General features: G+C 41.2%; 1 protein-coding gene across 14 annotated transcripts in view; it reads right to left on the bottom strand.

Moving 5' to 3' along the window:
- HHAT (hedgehog acyltransferase) overlaps positions 1–22972 on the bottom strand; it is a 145984-nt gene that overhangs the window by 57292 nt on the left and 65720 nt on the right. For all 14 annotated transcript variants that reach the window (XM_065679332.1, XM_065679317.1, XM_065679321.1 and 11 more), the window contains 2 exons: positions 21246–21447; positions 6993–7137 (listed from right to left, as the gene is read on the bottom strand). In XM_065679332.1, coding sequence (XP_065535404.1) covers positions 6993–7137; positions 21246–21447 — 347 coding nt within the window. The remainder of the gene's footprint in view (positions 1–6992; positions 7138–21245; positions 21448–22972) is intronic.

Genomic DNA, 22972 nt, shown 5'->3' with positions numbered 1-22972 from the left:
AGGGAAAAGCAGAAGATTGCATCATTTTTCAGACTTTTCTCTACGGCCGCAAGTCTCAGCTGAAGTTGTGGCTCTTACTGCTCATTAAATACATGCCATCACATCCATGAGTTCACAGATGTATAAATTTCCCAATAAGCACAGTGACATAGTAAGCATAAAACAGCAATTCAAGTCATTTATACCAGGTTAAGTGACTGTGAGTTGTTGTGAGACTTTTGCTGCATATGGCAAATCCACAGGGGAATGGGAAGGTGAAACTGAGTGTCCTCTGCCCTCCTGAGGTTCTTGGCTGGGCTATTTTGCATGGCAAGAGCCAGCAAATGCAACAGCAGTGAAGAGGAACAGCCATGGTCAGTGTGGGTAATTGCACTTCTTCCTCTGCAAGATATGGCCAGAATTGTATCTCTCCCCTCAACACTCAGGACAAAGAGGACCTGGAGCGGAAAAGAAAGCTAATGGTCCTCAACAATTACTCTTGCTGGTAATACAGAATCACAGCATCAACCAGGTTGCAAAAGAGCTTTAAGCTCATCCAGCCCCACAGTTCCCCAGCCCTGCCAAGGCCACCCCTGCCCCATGGCACTGAGGCCTCGTCTCCACGGGGTGTGAGCACTCGCAGGGCCGGTGCCTGCAGCCCTGCCCTGGGCAGCCTGTTCCAATGCCTGAGCACCCTCTGGGGCAGGAATTGTTCCTCAGCTCCATAAAAAAAGAATGATGTAGCATAACTGGAGCCACGCTCCCGTCTTCCAGGGCTGCTTCTGGAAGCAACAATGCGGCTGCTTCTGGCAGCTCTCAGCCCCAGTCCCTGCAGGTAATCTACAACTCATGGAGGAAACGAGGAGCACTGTTGCTCTCTTGTTAGCAATTCCCAGAGAACACTTTAAAGAAAACATGGTTCCAAGGGTATTCCTACATGGCCTTTTCATGTGTCTGTCATTGTACACTACGTGCTTAAAGTACCCAAACAAGAAGACATTTTAGAGGTGTTACAAGATTAATTCTTTAGACGAGTTCTCCTGTGAATTTTGAAACCATTCCCACCCTCCTACTTCTCTGCTGAGCTCTGCCATAGGAATTACAACCTGAATTACAGCTGACGAGTTGTCAGGAGGTCACAGCAATCTGAAGCTTTTTGAGGAAAAAAACCCCAGTTTTCTTTTTCATGTTCACACTATGCTTACTACATCAAGACTCCACCGATCCAAACTGCTTCAGGCTCTGACAGACTGTGCTAACTCAGCACCTTCTTATCTGCTGCACTGGCAGAACATGCACATTTAGCTGTATCATTCATTCCAACTGCCACGCTACCACCTTGGTACCAGCAAGGTTACAGCTGTAAGATGGACTTGGCCAACCCACTACACCAGCCGCTCATCATCCTACACTTTACTGGCATCATTAGAACCCCAGAACCATCGCTGTTGGAAGGGCCCTCTGGAGATCATCCAGTCCAAACCCTGCCAGGGCAGGGTCACCCAGAGCAGGGCACACAGGAACGTGTCCAGGCAGGATGTGAATGTCTCCGTGATGAGAAAACCATGAACCTTGCCCAAGTCATTGAAATCTGGGGGCACTTTGCCTGTGATCAGCACACTCATTCAGTAGCAAACTTGTCTTTTAGAAAGGATCACCAAGAAGGTAGCAGGATGTAGGAACAACTCCCCATTTCCTGGGAGCAGTGTAAGTTGACTTAGATCTGTAAGTCGACTTAGCTCTGTAAGTCATGTACAATATAATGCACAACAGTGAACTCCGTACATGCAGTCACAGCACAGACACCCTTGCATTTTTGTACTTGCACATGCTATATGTATAACGAAGTTTTTAACATGGTATGTGAGAAGTGACTGCAATCATATTGATCCTGGCAGATGTATCTGCACACGTTCTGGGACTTTCTAGACAGAAGAATCTTTCTGCATTGACACGATTGCAGGATCAGGTCCTAAGACTGTAAGGACAAATAGTAAACTATTGAGATTCAATAGCAACAGCTGCATTTAAACAGCAATGCTCCAACAGTTTTCACACAGAATGGAACCTCAAACCAAAGTGATTCAAGAGAAAATGGCAGAATATGCTTTACTGTTTTAGCGCTAAAGAAATCCCCTAAACATGTGAATATTTATTTTATACAGCTCTCATCCTTTGGGAGGTGAAAGGGGAACAAAAGAAATCACTGCCTCCTTATTACTACAGACCAAAATCCATTTCTGTTGGTATTTTGCCAGTTCACTTCCCAATGAACTGCACCCACCAAGCAAGGTCACGTAAATGATTGTAAACACAAGTTTCCTTTGTGCACAAAGAGGAATGAATCATGTGAGGGAATGTGACATCTTCAGTACTATTCCTGCCACTCTGCAGTATTTCTCTCAATTATGCAACCCATCAAGATAGCATTCAGAAACGTATCATTGGAAAAAAATGACCTTAAGTTTCTGCATAACAGCAGCCAGTGGGATTTCTCAGTGAGAGTGAAAATCTGGAGGAACAGGGACACTGGAAGACCGCATCCCAGCTACAGTCCAGCAGAAGCTTCCAAACCAAAACAAGGGCCATCTGCAAACACAAACACTAACTCTGAACTGTCAGCCAGTGCAGTAACCCTCCTCTTTCTTTCAGCTGCAAAGAAATCTGAACAAAGGCTTTGCAAGAGATGCACAGAAAGGACAGCAAAGTATCCCACAGCCACCGGGACACCTCAGCTGACAGGTCTTGTGGCCTCCTTTGACACCTTTCACTGCACGATTTCATTCCTCCTGCACCTCTAAGCTCTTTCGTAGCTAAGAATTTAAAGGTATTGCTGCTACAAATCTCAGAAGTTGCTGAAGTGCAACATGGCTCCTAATCAGTGTTCCTGATCTAGATGAAGATGTCCCTGCTCATTGCAGGGGGTTGGACTAGAGGAGCTTTGAAGGTCCCTTCCAACCCAAACCATGAGATAATTTTAATATTGTACATGACCTGGCAACACCAGGTAATTAAAATGCCAATAATAATAACGGAGCTTAATAATAAGTTCTAACTACTTTGCTCCTACTCTTTTTGTTAGTTTCCTTCAGCTCTTAAAATGTGTTAAATCTGTTACCCAAACTAATTAGCAATATTCAGATAGTTTCTGAAGGGAGATATGCTGTTGTATGAACTGCTGATCCACCTGAAAGGTTTTTCCTATTCTTATTATTGGAGCACATAAGGCATGTGATCAGGAACATATCTAAACACTAATACACAAGTGATTTTTTGTAGAGAAAGGACCTAATTTTACTTCTTCAAAAATCAAGGGAAAAACTTCTGAAGATAACAGCAGTCCAGGAGGATGCTTCGAAGGACCCTGCTACTCTTTCCATTTTCAATTCATTCACTACTTGGTTTATATAAAATGAAACAAATAAGAATTCCAAGACTAATCTTCAATACTGTGATATATTGTAATTATCAAACAGCATCGTTAAATTAACACGATGCCAAAAAGATTTTGATGGCTGTCTCTGCCAAAGCAAGCTGAAGATTCCACATTTATGCATGTTACATGAAACCTGTTACACTAAACCCCTTGGTTCACTCAAACCTCTGAATCTCGTATGCCATTATCATGGAAATTCCCGCTTGCAAATCAGTGTCTAAGATGTCCCATGAAGCACAATCTGAGCTAGGGCTGCACAGCTGTGAAGAAGTCCAAAGGCTTTTCTGCCTCCATAAAGTAGGTCAGGTAAATGCCTAGTAGTGATGAGAAAAACTTTTCCCTGTAAATTAACCAAATAAAGGAGTTCTGATCGGCATAAAACCTGATTTTGCTTCAAAGCAATCGTAAAGGGAAAACTGGAGGCAAAATAAACGCTTCGCCATCCTCAGTGAGTGAGCAAATACTGGACATTGAGAAACAAGCTTTAGTTTTGCATAGTACAATGGGGTTTAAATGCTCCCATAAATTTCTCTAATGAAATATTCATATACAACACTATGCATTTCATCCTAAATGCTAGAAGAGCAAGCATGAAACAGCAAAACATTTCACACCTGTCCATGATTGCAGCTGCCAGTAGTTTAAAATTGCACCTTGACTCCCACTAAGGTGCACCTCAGCCACAGCACTATGGGCTTTCCCCCACAACCAGATCATCAAACTCAAAAAGAAACCGTAATAACATGTTACTGAAACTGCATTTTTGAACATTCCCATCGCCCCCAACCTGCTGGAGAACTATCAAAATCCAAACAAAAATCCTGCTGTGCTGCGCAGATTTCTCTTCCCTGTAAACAGCTGGATCTGATGATGAATGCCTACGGAAAACAGGGCTTGGAATGGGTCTGGAGACCATTCCTAAGCTCTTCCTACACCCAGAGGAAATCAGTATTTTCTACATTGCTTGACAGATTTTTGTCTGTTTGGAGACTGTTCTCCCAAGATGGCAATCCTAGTCTTAGGATCACCTAGTGCTTCAAAGCTTTCCATATCTTACAGCTTGAAAGGTTCTCTTACCTCAATTAAAGCTTCCTTGTTACATTTTACAGGAGGTTTTTTGTCTTCTCTGGACCTCACTGGACATATAGTTGTTACTTGTTACTATTTTCTTTGTACAAACTTCTAAGTACCTATTTCCCACTCAATACTTCCCTCTCAGAGCAAAACAATGCCATTTATTTCAGCGTCGTGGCTCCTCCACTTCCCATCACGTTGCTCTCAGATGATTATTATAATTTCTTTTCAATTGCAGTAACAAAACCTGCACAAATTATAACTTTAACCTTCAGACCATCAGTAGAAGAGGTTACTTTATGCACTTTACAGTGTTGCCAATGCATCTTGGTGTAAGGTTTATTTTTGTCATAAGTGGAATGATGCTGTTGATGCATCAAGTCTGCAGTGTGGTAGAACAAGCAGATACCCTTCATTGCAGCATACTGCAGTGCATACTGTAGCATTTAGTTTGGTCTGTATATACTGAAGAATTGGATTTACTAAAACAGTGCAGACTAAGCACAGATTTATTTACCTTTTAGCACTGCACTCTGCAAATCTATGTGTAGATTTTTCTTACATCTCCTACAGAGATACAGATAAGGTACATTCACTTTAAATTGAAGACCATAGCTCTGAATAGTCCTTGTATTGTCAGTATTGTCAGTCCTTGTATTGTCCTTGTCTGGCCTTCAATGCTCAGCACTTGTTCCATAGTAGGAAAATCACAATGGAGCAGGAGTGTTGATGCAATAAAATCTTAGCAGATTTCAGTTTGTACATATGAGTTGTAAGAATCATGCAGTAATAGAATATGCTCACGGTCATCTGTGTGACCTAAGTATACATGCATATAAAGCTTAACATGGAGATTTCTACAGCAGAATATGAGCTGCACTAAGCAAAAGCTTTTATGTTCTAAAAGTAGTAAATTTGATTACCACATCACAGAGATAAAGCTGCAAATGACTAAACTAATTTGCTACTCCTATCCTAGACACCTGGTACCTCATACTGAAGTAGCTACATGTACTTAAGCTATAGGCAGAGCAATAGACTAAAGAAGTACTAGGAATAAAAAACAATTAGCACTTGATCTAGTTTAATGAAATACTGTTCTGCTTGCTCCAACACTGTCCACCAGACGCAAACCCCAGCATGCTGCCAACTGCTGTTTTGAAGAGGAAGGCATACTTTCTCCATTTATAATACACAAATTGCATGACGAAAATCGAGATATAAACCTGAAATGGACAGTTTTACTAGCGCTATTTTTGGTTGTCGATAGAAAGAAGTGATGAACTTATTTTCTCAGCTATTTTGCTTTTTCTACTGAAACTATTTGCCAAGAGTTTCCAACTTAGTTCCAATAATAACAATATAATAATCGCTCCAATAATAATAATAATAATAATAATATAGTAATATGATAATAATAACAGTAACAATAATAATAATATAGTAATAGTAAAATAGTTCCAATAATAATAATATAATAATAGTTTCCAATAGTTCCAAGACACTATTTGCCAATAGTTTCTTCTAACTGGGAAGAAACAGTTTAAGGGAACATCAAGCCTTTTTAAGAAACTAAAAACCAAACATTTTGAGTTTTATGAGCAAAACCCAAACACAAGCAAATATTTTACCCCATCTTCCTGCCCAATGCTAACAAAAAGCTTCACTATATTTTATGCTAAAAATGTACATTTCTTAGAGCTGTTTGAGTGTTTTGCGTTTTTTTGCTTGAGCTCAGAAGATAAATTGTTCCTTTTCTGTATATAACTTAAAAGAGTTCCACTATTTGAGATGTTACATAGAACCTTGAAACCCCAGAGCTGATCTCTAAACCACTGCAAGCAACAAGAGGAGGAAATGCTGCGTGAAGGAGCAATCAACACTGGTGGTTCTTCCGGGATACAGAATCCTACTAGAACTTCCCTCAGGAGGAAGAAATATTCCTCTGCAAGATGTTTCTTTGACAATGTGGGCCTCTGGCAGCAGTAAGAAAGCTGGTCCTGCTTACCTTGAGCTCTGGCTTTGTCTCCTGAGTCAGCTCCCAAACTGCTGCACACTGCTCAGTCAGCAACACCACAGGATGACATTGTCATCCAAGGTCCCCTGTCCCCAGGCCTTGTTCTCAACAGTCAGAAGGTCCCTACCCTGATAGGCCTGCTACAAAAACCATCTTAATTGCTCAATTATGCTGTATTATGCCGACCTCATTCACTAACCTTCCACAGAATCTATGAGGTTTGCTTTAGTAGGCCTGTTCTTACCAATGTACATGAAATGCAAAGCAGAAAGAAAAAATCCAATCTGGCTAACCTGTCACACATTTATTATTCAATCTTCAATGATTTCACTGACAGAGGAGCCTGATAACTCTCTTTATAGACTTGATGAGAGAAAGACAATGTTTCTTTGTAGTCACACAGCCTGCAGAAGAACCAGGCTCAGCCCACCCAAGGCAATAGTTGCAAAGCTCTGTTATCTAGAAAGCACATAAAAATGAACTTGCCTTCCATAAAGATCCTGTTCCAGTAGATTTTTCCAACGTGATTTCCTCCAAGAAATATTAGATTTGATAAAATCAGCATTGAAGTGCTAACAGATGCGAGGACAGCGTGAAGTCGACGGCGAATACTTGGCAAGAAAGAACGTTCCTGAGGGGCAAACAAAAGGTGTAGATGAACTGAACAACCCCTGCAGTTTTTCAAGCAACATTAGAAGAAGACAGTGTAGTTAATACCAAAACAGCTTTTATACAGAAGCTCAAATCCTTATGGTCCAGATCCCAAAGCTTTTAATATATGTAGCAGAACTCTCGCCAATGCCATGTAGGTATGGCTAAGGCTTCATTGAAGGCCTGGCTGGATGTGGTTCTGAGCAACCTGATCTAGTTGAAGGTTGCAGGGGGGTTTGACTAGATGACCTTTAAGGTCCCTTCCAACCCAAACCAGTCTGTGATTCTATGATTCACGATACAATGGGGTGTTGAATAAGGCTGGAAGGATGCCTCTAGGAGGGTACCTAGAAAGGTCATCAAATCAGGGTCAGCTAGAAGTGGGGGATCAGGATTGTGTCTGGTCGGGTTTTGAGTATCTCCAATGATGGAGACTGCACCACCTCACTGGGCAACCTGTGTTTGATGGCCCTCACAATAAAAAAGATTTTCTTACATTTAAATGAAATTTCTTGTACTTCAGTTTGTGCTCACTGCCTTTTGTCCTGTCACTAAATACCACTGGGAAGAATCTGGCTTTGTTTTCTTCCCCCCTACAATTGGGTATTTATACACACAGGCAAGATCCCCCTGAGCTTTCTCCTGTCCAGGCTCAACAGTCTCAGCAGATGCTCCAGTCCCTTCACCACCCTCGCAGTCCTTTGCTGGACTCACTCCAGCCACATCCATGTCTGTCATGTAATAGGAAGCCTAGAACTGGAGACAGTTCTATACGTTCTATGTCTTAATTCTTTTCTTATTAAACATACTCCTTGATGAGTTTTTGCTGATGGATGTAGAGAATAACAGCATGCTGCTGGGGAGGATAACACTATATATTAGGTTCCAATATGGAGTAAAGCACTTCAGTACAAAAATAGCACAAAAAAACCAGTACAAAACAACTTGAGAAGTCATTCATGCTTTGGTTGATTAATAAGACTTCACTGAAAGATTTTAGAGACAGATCAGAACTGGTTATCACAATAAGCCTTAAGAAACAGATGCTTCCACATAAAAAAAAGTTGCAAATACACACAGAATCCCAATCATAGAATCACAGAATAGTTAGGGTTGGAAAGGACCTTAAGATCACCCAGTTCCAACCCCCCTGCCATGGGGAGGGATACTTCCCTATAAACCATGTCAGCCAAAGCTCTGTCCAGCCTGGCTTGAACACTGCTAGGGATGGAGCATTCACAACTTCCTTAGGCAACCCATTCCAGTGCCTCACCACCCTCACAGCAAAGAACTTCCTCCTTATATCCAATCTAACCTTCCCCTGTTTCAATTTTAACCCATTACCCCTTGTCCTATCACTACATTTCCTAATGAAGAGTCCCTTCTCCAGCATCATTATGGGCCCCCATCAGATACTGGAAGCTGCTCTGAGGTCTCCACGCAGCCTTCCCTCCTCCAGGCTGAACAGCCTATCTTCATAAGATATATTTATATTCAGTACTTCTTTTCAGTGCAAATATTATTGCTCATGTTGTAAAGTTTGGGTTGCTGCTGTTCTAATGATACAAAGAAAGGAGGTCTCTCTCCACCATATACTAGTTTGCTTTTGTTGTATTTCACATTATCACCTGAGGTGTGAGTGCAGCACAAAGACTACAAGAAGATGGTGGAAGAAGGATGAGAAGTTTTAGCTTCCTCCAATATTCAGCTGTTAGAACAAATTTCCAAAGCATTATAGCACCTCACAAGGAAATATTGTCTCATTACTGCATGAAGTAAAATGTCTTGTTCATCATAGTCCTGCGCTGAAAGCCTCATTACATAGTGCCTGAATCTCCTAAAGACTGAATGCTTCGTGTGAAGGAATGAGCATTTAGCAAGGAATGGGAAGTAAGGAAAACATGAAGAGCTGCTCAGCCTTCATATGTCATGAACAGGGATGTTGCAGAGAAGAGTCTTGTGACTGCAGCATCAAACCAGTAATTAATCTTTAATAGCTGCAGCCAGACTAGAATTCATGCTCAGACACCTGAAACAACAAACATGCTCAAAACAAACCTACAAATACATCCCCAGACAATTAAGTTGCTAGTTTTGTAAGCATCAAAATAAATGCTTCAACTACTAGATTATAGAAAGTGACAATTCTTCAAATAAATGACAGTTAAAAGCATAAAAACTCAATTCTAACGTATTACTGCAAAGCAAATCTCTGTTAAATTGAATGTTAGCCCAATCAGAATTACATCTAGCGTATGAGTCAGCCTGAGTCAGCACAAAAATGGGGAGATATAAGCTTCAAGGAAAAGTATTCTGTGTCAATCTGTATGAGCAATGTAGCAACAGTCAATCTTCCAGACAATGCTATGGAAAGCACTAAAATATGAAAACAGGGACTGAGATTTCTCTCTGAAAATTCTAGATGAAAACTAGGGCATGACAGGATAAGGGAAGAGAATATATATAATTATAGAATCATAGAACCCTAGCCTGGTTTGTGTTGGAAAGGACCTTAAAGCTCACCTAGTTCCAACCCCCTGCAACGGGCATGGACCCCTTCCACTGGAGCAGCTTGCTCCAAGCCCCTGTGTCCAACCTGGCCTTGAGCACTGCCAGAGATGGGGCAGCCACAGCTTCTCTGGGCACCCTGTGCCAGCGCCTCAGCACCCTCCCAGGGAACAGCTTCTGCCTTAGATCTAACCTGAACTTGCCCTGTTTCAGTTTGAACCCATCACCCCTTGTCCTATCGCTGCAGTCCCTGATGAAGAGTCCATCTCCAGCATCCTTGTAGCCCCCTTCAGACACTGGAAGCTGCTCTGAGGTCTCCACGCAGCTTCTCTTCTCCAGGCTGAACAGCCCCAATGTTCTCAGCCTGTCTTCATACAGGAGGTGCTGCAGCACCTGATCGTCCTCATGGCCTCCTCTGGACTTGCTCCAACAGCTCCATGTCCTTATGTTCAAGATGCCAGAATTGCACCCAGTACTCCAAGTATATAAACATTCACAGACACCAGAAGTTCCTCAGTGACACAAGTTTTCCCCTTTCTAGTCCTTTGCACCTCCAAAGGTGCTGCACAAGGACTTCTAAAGCATTCTCCTTAAGTTCACAACAGGTAGAGGATCTCTTCAGTTTGTCTCCTCCTGAAATTATAAATATGTGGTCCCATATGTGAAAAATACGTGCCCTTGAAGAACGCACAAGCATATGCACACAGACAGAATGTTTGAAATCTTGCTATTAAATCCATGTTATCAACCAAGTTTAAACAAAGAGAAGTTACGATCATGCTAACTTGAACTTTTGTTTAAGAATCACCAAACTTACCCTCTTACACCATGCTAATGAGTTGTGTCTGAGCTGTAGCTTATCTATAGCGCACAGCCTATCAGTGGATGTACTTTTCACTCTCCCTTTGTCTTTCAAACTAATTCACTAACCCTACAGAGAAATGGCTTTACTTAACTAAGAGGAAGGGAAAATTCTTCTGGTAATGCTGCAGAAAGAAGTAGAGCTGGTGCTGGGCTGCATTCCCCACCAAGGCACAGATTAGACCCAGTAAGTTTGTGAGGTCTGCCTGCTTTACAACCCAAACCAATGCGACTGAACCAACACGAACAGATACAAAAACTCTGCCATTGAAAAAAATAAATTAATACAGCTACTAAAACAAATAAATAAAACTGCCACATCTAATACATTACTCTCTACAAAAGTGCCGTGTCAAACAAGACAAGTTAACTGCAGCACAGACCATAAAAGCCTTTAGTCATTTATAAAGCCTAAGAGAGTAGACTAAGACAGAAACAGTTTAGACAAACACTGAATCCTTTCTGGGCTTTGTGCAGTTAATTTCCATTAACTTGGCTAGGCACTGATACAAAAAGCAGCACACATTTTCCTGGGAGTCCCTGATGTCAATGCAGTTTTTACCCAGCTGCAAAGAAGGTAAAAGAATAAAACATGCTTTAAACATCTCATGTCATCTAGAACAAGCTAACTCTGAAAGTACCTGAGCAGCTATTGTGCTCACATTAATGCTCTGAAAGCATTAATTTACCCATGGAAAATGAATGAGGCTGCTCTAGATAATCCAGAACAACATTTGTGATTTAAATAGCTCCCCACATATGGATTTTTCTGAGTATGCAGCAAGTTGGCTTCATCAAAGCAGACAAAATTCACCCCCCCACAACTGTTCATTATGCTATTTAATGACTTAACAATGCTCCATTCCAATGGTACAAGCAGTTGTTATAGATTTGCAAGGATTCTCTGGATTTTACTGCTGCCTCTTTCCCTCTCTTCTTTTCCTGTTGGAAATACAGCCAGAAGACAGAGTGGCAAAAGAGCACCTTGTGTTAAAATGACAACGAAGCCATGGCTGCTGGCTGAAGCCCTTAACATTTGCATCCTTCCTCCATGCTCTGTCTTAACTTTTAATCTCACATCAACTCTTCGTCATACTTTACTTTTAGTAACATCCCCACCTCCCCACACACTGAAACAAATGGCCTTGTAACACTTAAACCACGCAAAAGCCACTGTCCAAAGGTATGCAGCATGACATAGGAGGTGATTTATACAGGCTGGCTCAGGCTACCTTTCCTGGGACTGAATGGAGTGCAGGATATTATTCCAATCCAATTCCTGCTCTAGACAAAGACATTTCTGTGGGACGCTGGGAAAACCCACACAGCTGGGTCTAGCACAATTGGCTGCCATCAGATCTCCCTCAACTGGGCCTTCACAGTCATCCTACAAAAGTAAATGATACTATCATGTAGTGGGGTACCTTGGAAAGTAAACCTGTGTATGTGATTGACAGGGGTGGACAAAAATAGGCTTGAAAAGGATTTGCATGGTCCAAACATACCCATCCCTAAATCCATTTCCAGTGACACATGCATGTCACGTTTAGCTTCTGAGTTCAAACCAAGCCAGACATAGGAAACTTGTGTAATGGCTGTTTTTGTAGAAAAGATAGCTTATGAAGGACAACATGCACCAGAATAGATCATTTGGGTTAGAATTCAGAGTCAAGCTAAAGGACTGGGTGGAATTTTGAAGTCAGACAGGATGTGAGAGGAAACACCCATTTCATTTGCTTTTTGCAAGATCATTAAACCACTGTGAGTGTGAAACAAGCAAGCATGGCAGGAGAATGGGCTTCAGACAGCAGGGCATCTCTTAAAAGAGCTTCTTCCTAAGGGGAGTTAGAGCTGATCAACAATAGATCCCATTTCCACTGATTTACAGGACAGTCTACAATGACATTACTGAACGGCATGAGAGATGAAGTCAAGGGTCCAGAAATGTTTTCCTAATTGCATTTACATCTCCTAGCTAGCCAGCAACAGAGAAAATACTTTGGGGAATACTGACCCGAGCAAGTCCACCCTCCCATGTGGAAGTTGAGGAGATATCCAAGATCAAGCTGCACAGCAGTCAAAATCAGGCAATCCTACAGAACTATATTCCCCAGTGTTTTACCAAGGACCCACTCCTCTATCTTCCTACAGTGGCCATTCTTCCAAGTTTTCTATTGACAGCAGTGACACCATGGTGATCTGGCAGAGAATCATAGGATCAACCAAGTGGAAAACACCTTCAAGATCAACCTGGGACAGCTTAGAGAAAACTTCTACATAAAATCAGTGACATTCTCAAACTTGCTCATACTAAAAATACTTTATCAAAGTCCCATATAAGAGAATTAAATTTGCTGCAATTCAAAACACAGCCATCTTCATGGAGTAAAACAGGGACTCAACACATTGAGTTTTTCTTGAACTACACTGCCAGAGATATGATAATCCAAGCACATGGCAAAAATAAGCGTGTATGGTAAAACTGAAGAGGCAGTTGAGTATTTCTTATGGGAGTGTATGAACTGTGGAATAAGACTGTCAGATACTATGGCCAGAGTGACCCAAAACGTGCTTGATACTGCAAACTGCAACACTACAAATTGCATTATCCTGAGTTTCATCTGCTTTTGGTTTTTAAAGGGTCAAAATAAACTAGGATAGTTTTTAGAAGAGTTGTCTTTTTTTAAATATACTGTCCTATGGATTTCATCCTCTTCCTCCTAAACCTATCAGCAAACTTAGCTACAGTAACTTTAAAATAAGATACATAAAATGCACTCTTTTTTCTGTTGAAGAAAGCAAGCAAATGAACTACTATGACTATAACCCCTAGTCCTGCATTATCTTTCAGTGCCTAGGGTACAAGCGGAGTAAGTGTGCTTCCAACAGTTATTAAAGCTCCATCCTTTCAATTTCCTGAAGGTTTTTACTAGAGCAGCAATGCTTAAAAGCTGATGTAACGTCAACTCACCTTTACATCACAAAACCTAAATATTCTTTGCAATGATCTGTTCTATAGGGTTTGGTGGAGGGGGGACAATGAGTAAAATGCTTGTGGGTAAAGTTGCTGCTAGTACAGGCACTGTTGGTGCCATTATGCCTATCGGGTAAGTGCTTGGAAAAAAGCTTTAATCCCTTGCTGGTGTTGCTTTACCCAGTGCAATTTATGGATGGGAACTTTGTTCTTCACCTCCATTGCATCACAACTGAAGGGTACAGCCCGAATTTGTTTACCTCTCCACAGAAGCAATAGAGAGCAACCAGTCAATCTTAACTTCTAAGCATCAGAAGTTAAGAAAACACTTCTAAGGGCTTTCTTTTAGGAACTGTTGTTAGAGAAATGACAGGCCAACTCTTCAGTGTCTATCCCCAACCCTGATAATCACCCCATCACACACAAGTGAACACCTCAAGCATCCCTTGAATGTGGGTCAGCCGCAATGCAGCACAAAGCCAAGAGCACGGGTGAGAAGCTGAAAGCAAGCGAGGAGCAGATGGGGTGGTGGGAAGGGAAGCAACACATCCTGACTAACAGTTCCTGGCTATTTTCTGTAGCTGCAGTTAGGAGCACTCAAAAGTGGAGGGCAGGGTGTGACTGAGCAGCTGGGGGAGCAGATGGGATGGAGGAAAGGCTGGAAATTGTGACAAAGCTCTGCCAAACAGAACGTCAGTGTCTTCAATTTTCAAAGTGAGCAGTAAAAGGAAGATGGGTTGGATCCAAGCAGAGGGGAAACTTCCACAAATGTTTGTTAATACACATTGTCAGTGGGTAATAGTGACAAAAGTGTGTTTGGGAGACTGCAGAAACAAAGGGAGGGACTACACGTGCTCAGTAATGCTGGGGAAGCTGGGCTCAAAAAGCAGCAGGAGCAAGGGGAACCCAGCCGATGAGAGGCCGGCATGTCAATATAAAACCTACTCCTGCACTCTGAAGCTGAGGGACAGATGTTGAGTAGGATATGAGTAGCGACTGTACCACACAACAGAAAAGCAACAAAAATAAAGATTTCTGGTTGAATACACAGACAAAACAGCCATTTATGAGATAATCCAAAAGAAACTGTGGAATCCCCAGAACTATATCAGTAACAAGATAAGGAACAGGCTGCAAGCAGAAAGTGAACAAGATGTGCTACCAGATCTTATCCATCAACAACTGCCACACCAAATGGAAGAATAAATATAATTTCCCATCAACATATCCTGTACCCTTCAGTATTCATGGCAATCATTCCTGTTTGCTCCTTCTTCCTCTAGCTCTAAGCCAGAGCCAGCCCCCTTTACTTTGCTTTACTGTTCTGGCATTTTATTTTGCTTGCAATTGTTTCCTCCCTTCTCTCCAAATTGACCGGAGGTCACCTCCTGTTTCTTTCCAAGGTACAGACTTTCCTTTCCAAAGCAAAGGTAAAAATTAGCTCCTGGAAGGTTTACACATGAAGGTGGGAACTGGCAACATTTTTCCAAGGGACAGGATGATGCAAATGACCTGTAATTGCCTACATCGCTCCCATAAAAAGAGGACCATGTATTTAAAATCAAGCAGCTGTCAGTTAAGATCTAGTCTCAAAAATAGAACTTGTTTCTGAATTTAGGAATAAATGCTATAGATAGTATTTGAGAAGCTACTCATCTTCTGTATTGATGTCTTACTAAACATTCACTCAACAAAACGCTGTCTTGCACTAGCACCAGATCGTTTTTAGATTTTCCAGATCTACATTTATAGCATCTCTCAGCAAAGAGCCAACCCCCCCTTCTGTTTGAAGACAGCCTCCTACCAGCTCGTATGTATGCACTACACTTGGAGATGCATGTGTGAAAGTTTGACATACACTGAAGGAAATTTCTGTACTTGCTCCTACACTTCACTCCTCACCCTCAAAGAACCTGCCCAAACATATTTTTGTTTTAAGAAGTGACAGCTTGTGAAAAGTACAAAATGAACAGCATGGAAATGCACCATCCTTTGTGGTTTCTGTTTAAAGAAGGGAATTTAACCAAGTGATGGCAATGTACATGCTCTTACACACAGCTCTCACCAAGGAGGACAGTTTGAGAGTGTCACACACTTTCCTCTGCGACCAGGTCCTTGGCGTCCTTATTTTTGTTCTTCTGGTTCCCACTCTGGTTCTCTCAGTTCCCTCATCCACATTTTAATGGTTTTACCTTTCAAATTACAATCCAATTGGGAAAGGATGTAAGTTCACCAATCATTGGTGCTGCATGGTGATTCTGCCCCCGTGCTCCTCCCACACTGCCACTGGGAAACTGTGAACAAATAAATACTACACAGGAATAATCCCTATGGAGACTCTCAGCAAACACAGACTTGCTTTCCCTGTGGCAAGTTTCTGTAGCATAAGGCACAGCAGAAAGACAAGAGTGCAACCACTCCTCAGTACGTTTAACTTGTATTTCCATTAAATGCTGACATCTATTGCCCGAGTCAGAATTATTGCTGGCAAAGCTACAATGACTTTTAGCATCTAGGGGAAAAAACCCTGGACACATCAGGCAGCCCATATTCACCTTTATGGTCATTCAACAGCTCAGTACAAAATAGCACCTTGATCGTTCAGCTTGCTGCTTCCAGGTACCATACACAAAGACAGTTGTCACAAGCCTGCTCTGGCTAATGTTCATATCCAGGGAAAGCAGTTTCCATTGGCTTTGAGACAGAAGGTATCTACTTTGGATAGTAGGGATTTCTGGTTAGAGCAATGATAGAGCTGAACTCAAGGTTGGGGTGGGGGACAAGCCTCATCCCCTGGTCTGGGTTTGATATTATGGGTGATACTTATCTCTCGAAGGCAAATTCTGCACTAGAAAATGAGTCTGATGAGGGGACTTTGTTCAACCACTTCCCTTTCCATTCTTAAAGATTCTCAGAGAGTGAAATGACAAACCCAACAGAAGACTACAGCAAGCACATAAAACGTTATGAATATCAACTGGCAATGATTGCCACTAAATATAATCACCATGTTGCACCTAAAAACATGTATGAATTACATAAAATTATTAGTAAAAAAGAAAAGGCCAGACAGGCTTAACAGAAGTAAACCAGTACTATAAATACTGTTTTCACCAAATGAAGCAAAATAGAGACCAAAGCCTAGTATGTACTGAAGAACAGCTTAAAAGGGTCTGTTGTTATTACAGAGATCTTATTAAAGATCTCTTCTTGCAAGGTGGTCAACAAACATAATTCCCTTGAACAAGTTCCTAGTATTTGGCCCGTTCTTGCCTCAGTCAGCTGCAGAAGAAGGCTTTACAGTTTAGAGCGAGTTCTACTTGCTAAAAGAAATTCTGTCATTAAAGGAGATGGTTACACATTTGGTTAATGTGAAATTCAAAGAACCTTTACCTTGGCTAGGCTGAATCTGGTCCCCAACATAGGGCTGAGTAATTACTGCAGCAGAACCCAATTGGTTTCTCTGTCCCACTGACTTTAAGTACAGAGGCTCAAGCTACTACCGTGGACTGCTTATGCACGTCAGCAAAGGGGAAGTTATGGGTAGCTGAGCTCCTCCTTTTCCACCATCTTCCCACAGCTTTTGTCTCATATATTGTATTGCCTCAGGTGCTGTTGAGATTCCTCTCCATGAGGCACATCACCTAGCAATAAAATAACCAGAGGACATAGAGCTTTCTGCTGGGGTAAAGAGCTAGGTCAGCTCCACAAAGATTCCAGCAGGGAAGTTTGCAGAGGAGAAAGTGGTGAGACTGCAAAGGAGGGAGGAAAAGAAATGGAACCTCTTCCCTTGAAGGAGCAGTGAGCTGTTAGACCAGCTTAATTCCCTGTGGGACCACAACCCAGAGGTCAGGCTCTCCAGCCAGTACTTTTCCATGCTCCACACCAGCTGGCTGCAGGATCACTGCATAATGCATAGCTTATTAGGAATTAACTGTAGGTATTTTAATACACCTAGCAGAGGAAACAGGGCAAATAAAATCAAACCAAGGAAAAAACAGACAAAACCCCCTCACCACACCCAACTTTTTAAAAGCCATCTACAATTCTGTTCTCTGCAAAGCGGAGGATGCCTGTGGTCACTGAACACATCTCTGGTACCCAGAGCAATGGATATTTAATCACAGAGACAAATGTATGGATTCATACTTCTGGAGGGGAAAAAAAGCAATCTAACAGCCACCAAAACCACGGGCATCATACAAAATATTTCCCATTTTGCAAAAGGGGGTGGGAAGGCAACTGGAGTGCACTGAAATAGATTTCATTAGTGCACCTCACTACAGCCAGGCGTGGAAATGGAGAAATCAAAGCATTTTATACTTTAAAAACCCAAACCACTTACAAGAATAGTTCAAATGACTTGAAAATAAGCCATGCTTAAAATTAGTTGGTTTCTCAAATTGAATCATTTCTGGTGTATTTAGTTTTTTACTAAATAAAGCTAGAAATAAGACTTTGAAACTAGAAATTCCTCATAGCATTATTCTTAGAAGACAGATCTTTATGTCTTAACTTAAAAATTCTTAGTAGACTGAATGGTGTGTTTTTACTTTCCAAAAGAACTTAGAAGATCCATGTTGGTGTTTCAATTCAAACACTGACCTTAACAATCTGCCAACTTCAACTCCTTTGCTCCACCTTCTTTAGAATGGTTCCCAAAGATTTCTGTTTTACAAATCCATTGATTTAATGATGTTGTCACCTCTTCTAAGGTTTAAATCAATCTAGATCTAATTTTATACTGAGACCTAATTTCTTGTATAGATCTGTATCTTGCTTTCCTTAAGGAAAGAGGAGAAGGAGTTTAAATCACTGGATGATGGCCATTAGCATTTCCTTTTCGAAATCTGGCATATTATTTATTAAAACTCAATACAAATTCTGACACTGATTTTGAACTAGTTACTACTGTTTATCTCTAAGAAACATAGAAGCAGTGAAACAAAGCACTTCTCTGCTCAATACTCTAAATAGCTTCTGAAAAAGTGAAAAAAAAAAAAGAACTGATAAAACCAAACTAAACTTCTCCAGTTTTATACGAAGTTCCCAGATACGCCTTGGCTTATGATGCTCACCATTTATTGTTGCTTTATAGACAACGTTTTAATTAAAAGATGGTAATTCACCTCTAATTTACTTATATCTAACAAGTAATCTTTATGGGAAGGAAGATAACATAACTCACTGAAACATGGAAGCTCACAGCAGCCGAAGCTGAAAAGTACATAAGAAGGTGCATCAGCTCTTTCAGAGCTGAAATCAGGAAGCCAGCCCTGGTTTGCAGCCAGTACAAGTGAAGTTTCAGCTCCAATCTTTTGGGTCAGGATATTTAGTGCTTTCAGTAAATATTACTCACGCTGCATTGTTCATTCTAGCTCAATATGCCTGAGATGACATTTAAAACCTGTCAGACTGCTACAGGAGTGTTAGCTACCCATGTTGCGCTGGATTTCAAGTGCTGAGATTTAAACTACCATAAAATCTGCATAAATATAGGTTCCAATTCTTTTTATATATATTCTTAGTCAGCACAAGGATTCAGTGAAGGACTAGACTCAAATGTGCTTTATTTAGATTTCTGTATCTTCCCGTTGCTAGAGAATTAACCCAATATAGTGGGGAAAAAAGGGGAAGCAGTTTTGATACAATTACTGTTATCCTTTGGGATCAATTCCATTTTAAACCCAGCAAGATTAAAATTCAACTTACTCTTTGAGCTTTTCTTAAATAGATTTTACTGATTAAACATCTGCTGCTCAACTCAATTATGGAACTCAACATGAACACCAATATATGAGGAGGTTTGGGGAATAGACGGGGTTAAAAGAAGCAGAAACCTGGGCTTTGTGTGTTTTTCAAAAACTCATCTGCTATTCTGAGGACAAAAATGAACTTTTCTTTTTAAAAATAACCTGCAAGAGCAAACAGAGAAAGGGAGTGAAGCACAAGAATGCAAAGGATTTCACCTGGCCAAGAGATAAAATGAGAATGTCACATCAACTCTTGATAGGGAAGGGTCAAAGTCCAACTGCTTGTCTGCTCCCCAGTCTCAGTGTTCAAGAAGTAAATGGGTATTTGTTCTAAGAGTGAGGAGAGAGCATGAGGGGTAGTTTGAAAAGACTGGAGCTCATGTTGCTGGAGAGAAACCTTCAAGGCACAAGGCAAAGCATGACTCAACTATAACTGAATGCAGAAAGATCTGCCTAATGCTTAATGCAGATGCCAAACTATTCATATTACAAATACTGGTGTCAGAAACTTGTTCAAGGAAAGATGTGAACGTGTCTTCTAAGGAAGGCCTACAGCCATGTTTCCAAAGAGTAATAGGAAAAAAGGAGACATAGAAGACATTGGATAGGCCTTTAACATTGGATGAAAACAAAGGGAAAGGGTAAAAGGCATTTAGTTCATTGTTAGGGAATTCATTTACACAAAAAAGAGCCCTACTGCCAGCATATAATTACAACTATGCTTTAGAAATTAATCCAACACATCTAACCTCCCCCTCATAATGCAAAATCCTTCCCATTTCTATGGAATTTAAGCACTTAATCAAGAGTTCTTTTAACATTTCTGATACAGTGACATCAAATACAAAAAGCCTCAACACTCGTATTTCCTCACAGCTGCAGGCCTGAAAAACTACGTTGTCTTCCACACCAGAGGCAAATGTATGCAGCTGAAGCTCAGTTTCACCCTAGAGGGAGGATTAATGGATCTGATAAACTCATTGTCTAGGAAGGAAAAAAGCTGCTTCCAGACTGTCACTGAATTCATAGTGATGGCCAGTTGGATGACATAAGGTAGCACTGGCTGTTACTAGCTACTAAATGACTTAGTTGTATCAGTTGCCACACATGGGATGCCACAATAGTGAAAACTGAGATGGGTGGGATGGACAACAAGCAGAATTACTTGAGCATCAGCACTTTATCAGGCTGCAGAGTGAGTCACTACCACCACCATCACATTATATAGGAAAACAAATTATATGCACTTATCACTACTAAGGAAGCAAGACATAGGAATTACTTATTCTTACAAAGTCATTAGAAGATTTGGGATTTAACAGTGAGCAAACCTGCAGACTAAAAAGACCCTCAAGATTAAAACACTGCGGTTTGTGCATGACTGCACTTCAAAGACAGCTTTGTCCTTTGGAAATGACATCATGAAGGTCAAAATTATAAATAAAATGAAAATACCAGAGGTCTTCAAAGCAAAATAATATTTTCATTACTTGTCTCTTGAGTGGCCTAAGATTTCCCAGTGTAAGCTTGTTCCCAGATGCAAGCAGCTGCTCCATACACATTTGTCCAGGAAACACATGGCTAGAAACACACACTCCTAATTTTAGTGAAGATGACTATTTTAAGGGCATCCTGAGTGAAATCTGAATACAAATGTTAAAACTGGCTTCTGTTCAGGCAATGTGACAAGCAGCTTCTTACTGTAGGACTGCAGAGGAAGCTTTCAAGACCATATTTCAGCATTTTATTTGCTGATACTTTGCAGAATTCTAGTTACATGGCTTACCTTAAACACTGAGGGTGGGCAAGGGAATGTTAACTCTTAGCTGTTATCCACAACTTCTAATCTAGATGGAATCAAACTAGCAGCCAGGAACTTCAGATGAGCATGGAAACAAGAACATGGCAGGGGGTTGGAACAAGATGATCTTAAGGTCCTTTCCAACCCTAACTATTCTATGATTCTATGAAATGAAGAAAGATTCAACTTACAATTAAATCTTGAATAGGTGAAATAGAAAGTATCTTCCTGATGCCACTTTCCACAACTACTCCAAGCCAATTCAGTGCTCCCCAGTACCACAGGTAGCTCTGCCCTCCATGCCAATAGCTTACAAAGGCAAAAGTGAGGGCTGTGGAGAAGAGTGCTCCCAGCAGACTGGACTGAGATCCTCCCATTGGAACATAAATGTACCTGTAGGTGAAACAACAGATAAGCAGCATTATTTGGGGATTTCACATAAATCTCAGAAGAACAACAACTACAGAACAGATTTGTTATTTTGTGGCATAAAGAGAGAATTTGAACAACTACCTGACATTCTCTGTTTACCTGCCCTAGTTTCTCCAAAGCTGTAGACCACTTTATGAAGTATGTGCATGTACCATTTACTGAAGAGACAATTTTGTAGTCACAGGAACTCTACATTAGGTGAATATCTAACATAAACTATTCTCAAGTGTGAAAGACAAATGTTCAGGTCTTTCAACTGCAGTAGTTGTAAGTTAACTTATATACACAGAAATTACACGTAATCTTCACGTAAGGGTGCTGAGGCGCTGGCACAGGGTGCCCAGAGAAGCTGTGGCTGCCCCATCCCTGGCAGCGTTCAAGGCCAGGTTGGACACAGGGGCTTGGAGCAACCTGGTCTAGTGGAAGGTGTCCCTGCCCGTGGCAGGGGTTGGAACTGGATGAGCTTTAAGGTCCCTTCTAACACAAACCAGTCTGGGATTCTATGCCTGCCTAATGACCTTCAAAGCACATGTACCAACCCCCCCCCCCCCAATCCTATATGAAGCACCCTGCACACAATTATATTCTGTATTTAAACTGAATCCAGGAGTCAGAACCTTAGTCTCTAACTGATGCTTATAACTGTCCAGACAGCAGTGCTCACTCAGTAAGATTACCAGAAGCAATGTCATTCTGAAAGCTGACATTGGTTTTGGGGTCACTTCTTCCTGCCTGGGGAGCTACATCCACTCCTGGTGTTTTCCATGTAAGGCATGGCCACTCGCCAGCCAGTCACATATTTCTGTTAACACTCGGAAATCATCAGGCAACAGTCACCACCCAGCTCCCGGGTACCAGTACGGAGATGAAATATATGTGAACTGGAGGTGATGGTCCTCCTGAGTTGTCATTCCTTTGGCGTCACGCACTGTACTCGTATTTGAGACTATTTCTACTTGCTAAGATAATGAAAGGAAATCTTTTTGCAATGAGATTTGTATTTCTGGTTATCTGTTTTACATTCAGAGATAAATACCAGCTTAAAAATTTAAAGGGGAAATTATCTGAGTGCTTTATTCTTCATGTTAGGAAGTAAGAAAATTCAGTGACAGAGGAGAACAAAGTGATGAGAGTGATTAAAAGCTAAACAGAAGAGTCATTAAAAAAAACAACTATCAAATTCTCCCATTTCTCTATAAGCCTAACATCAGTACACCACTTCAGCCTGCTACAGGGAACATCTGATTATGTTTATAGCCATTTTCAGTATCAGTCTGCTTTTTACTAGGCATATGAAAATAAATAGAAATTAAGATAAATAGTTTTCATTTCTGTTATGCTTTTCTTCTCCCTCCCCTTCCTATGTTCTCCTCAGGTCTATTCTTTTCTCATCACATAGATATAAAGACAAACTGACATAATCGTGCCTTCTTGAAACAAGGGCACTAACTGCCCTCAGACAGCACGGTCTGCCCTCCTTTGTTAG

This window comes from Lathamus discolor, chromosome 5 (assembly GCF_037157495.1).
Source record: "Lathamus discolor isolate bLatDis1 chromosome 5, bLatDis1.hap1, whole genome shotgun sequence".
Taxonomy (NCBI): domain Eukaryota; kingdom Metazoa; phylum Chordata; class Aves; order Psittaciformes; family Psittacidae; genus Lathamus; species Lathamus discolor.
The sequence above is the reverse complement of the archived record's forward strand: the minus strand, read 5'-3'. Positions and strand labels throughout refer to the sequence as shown.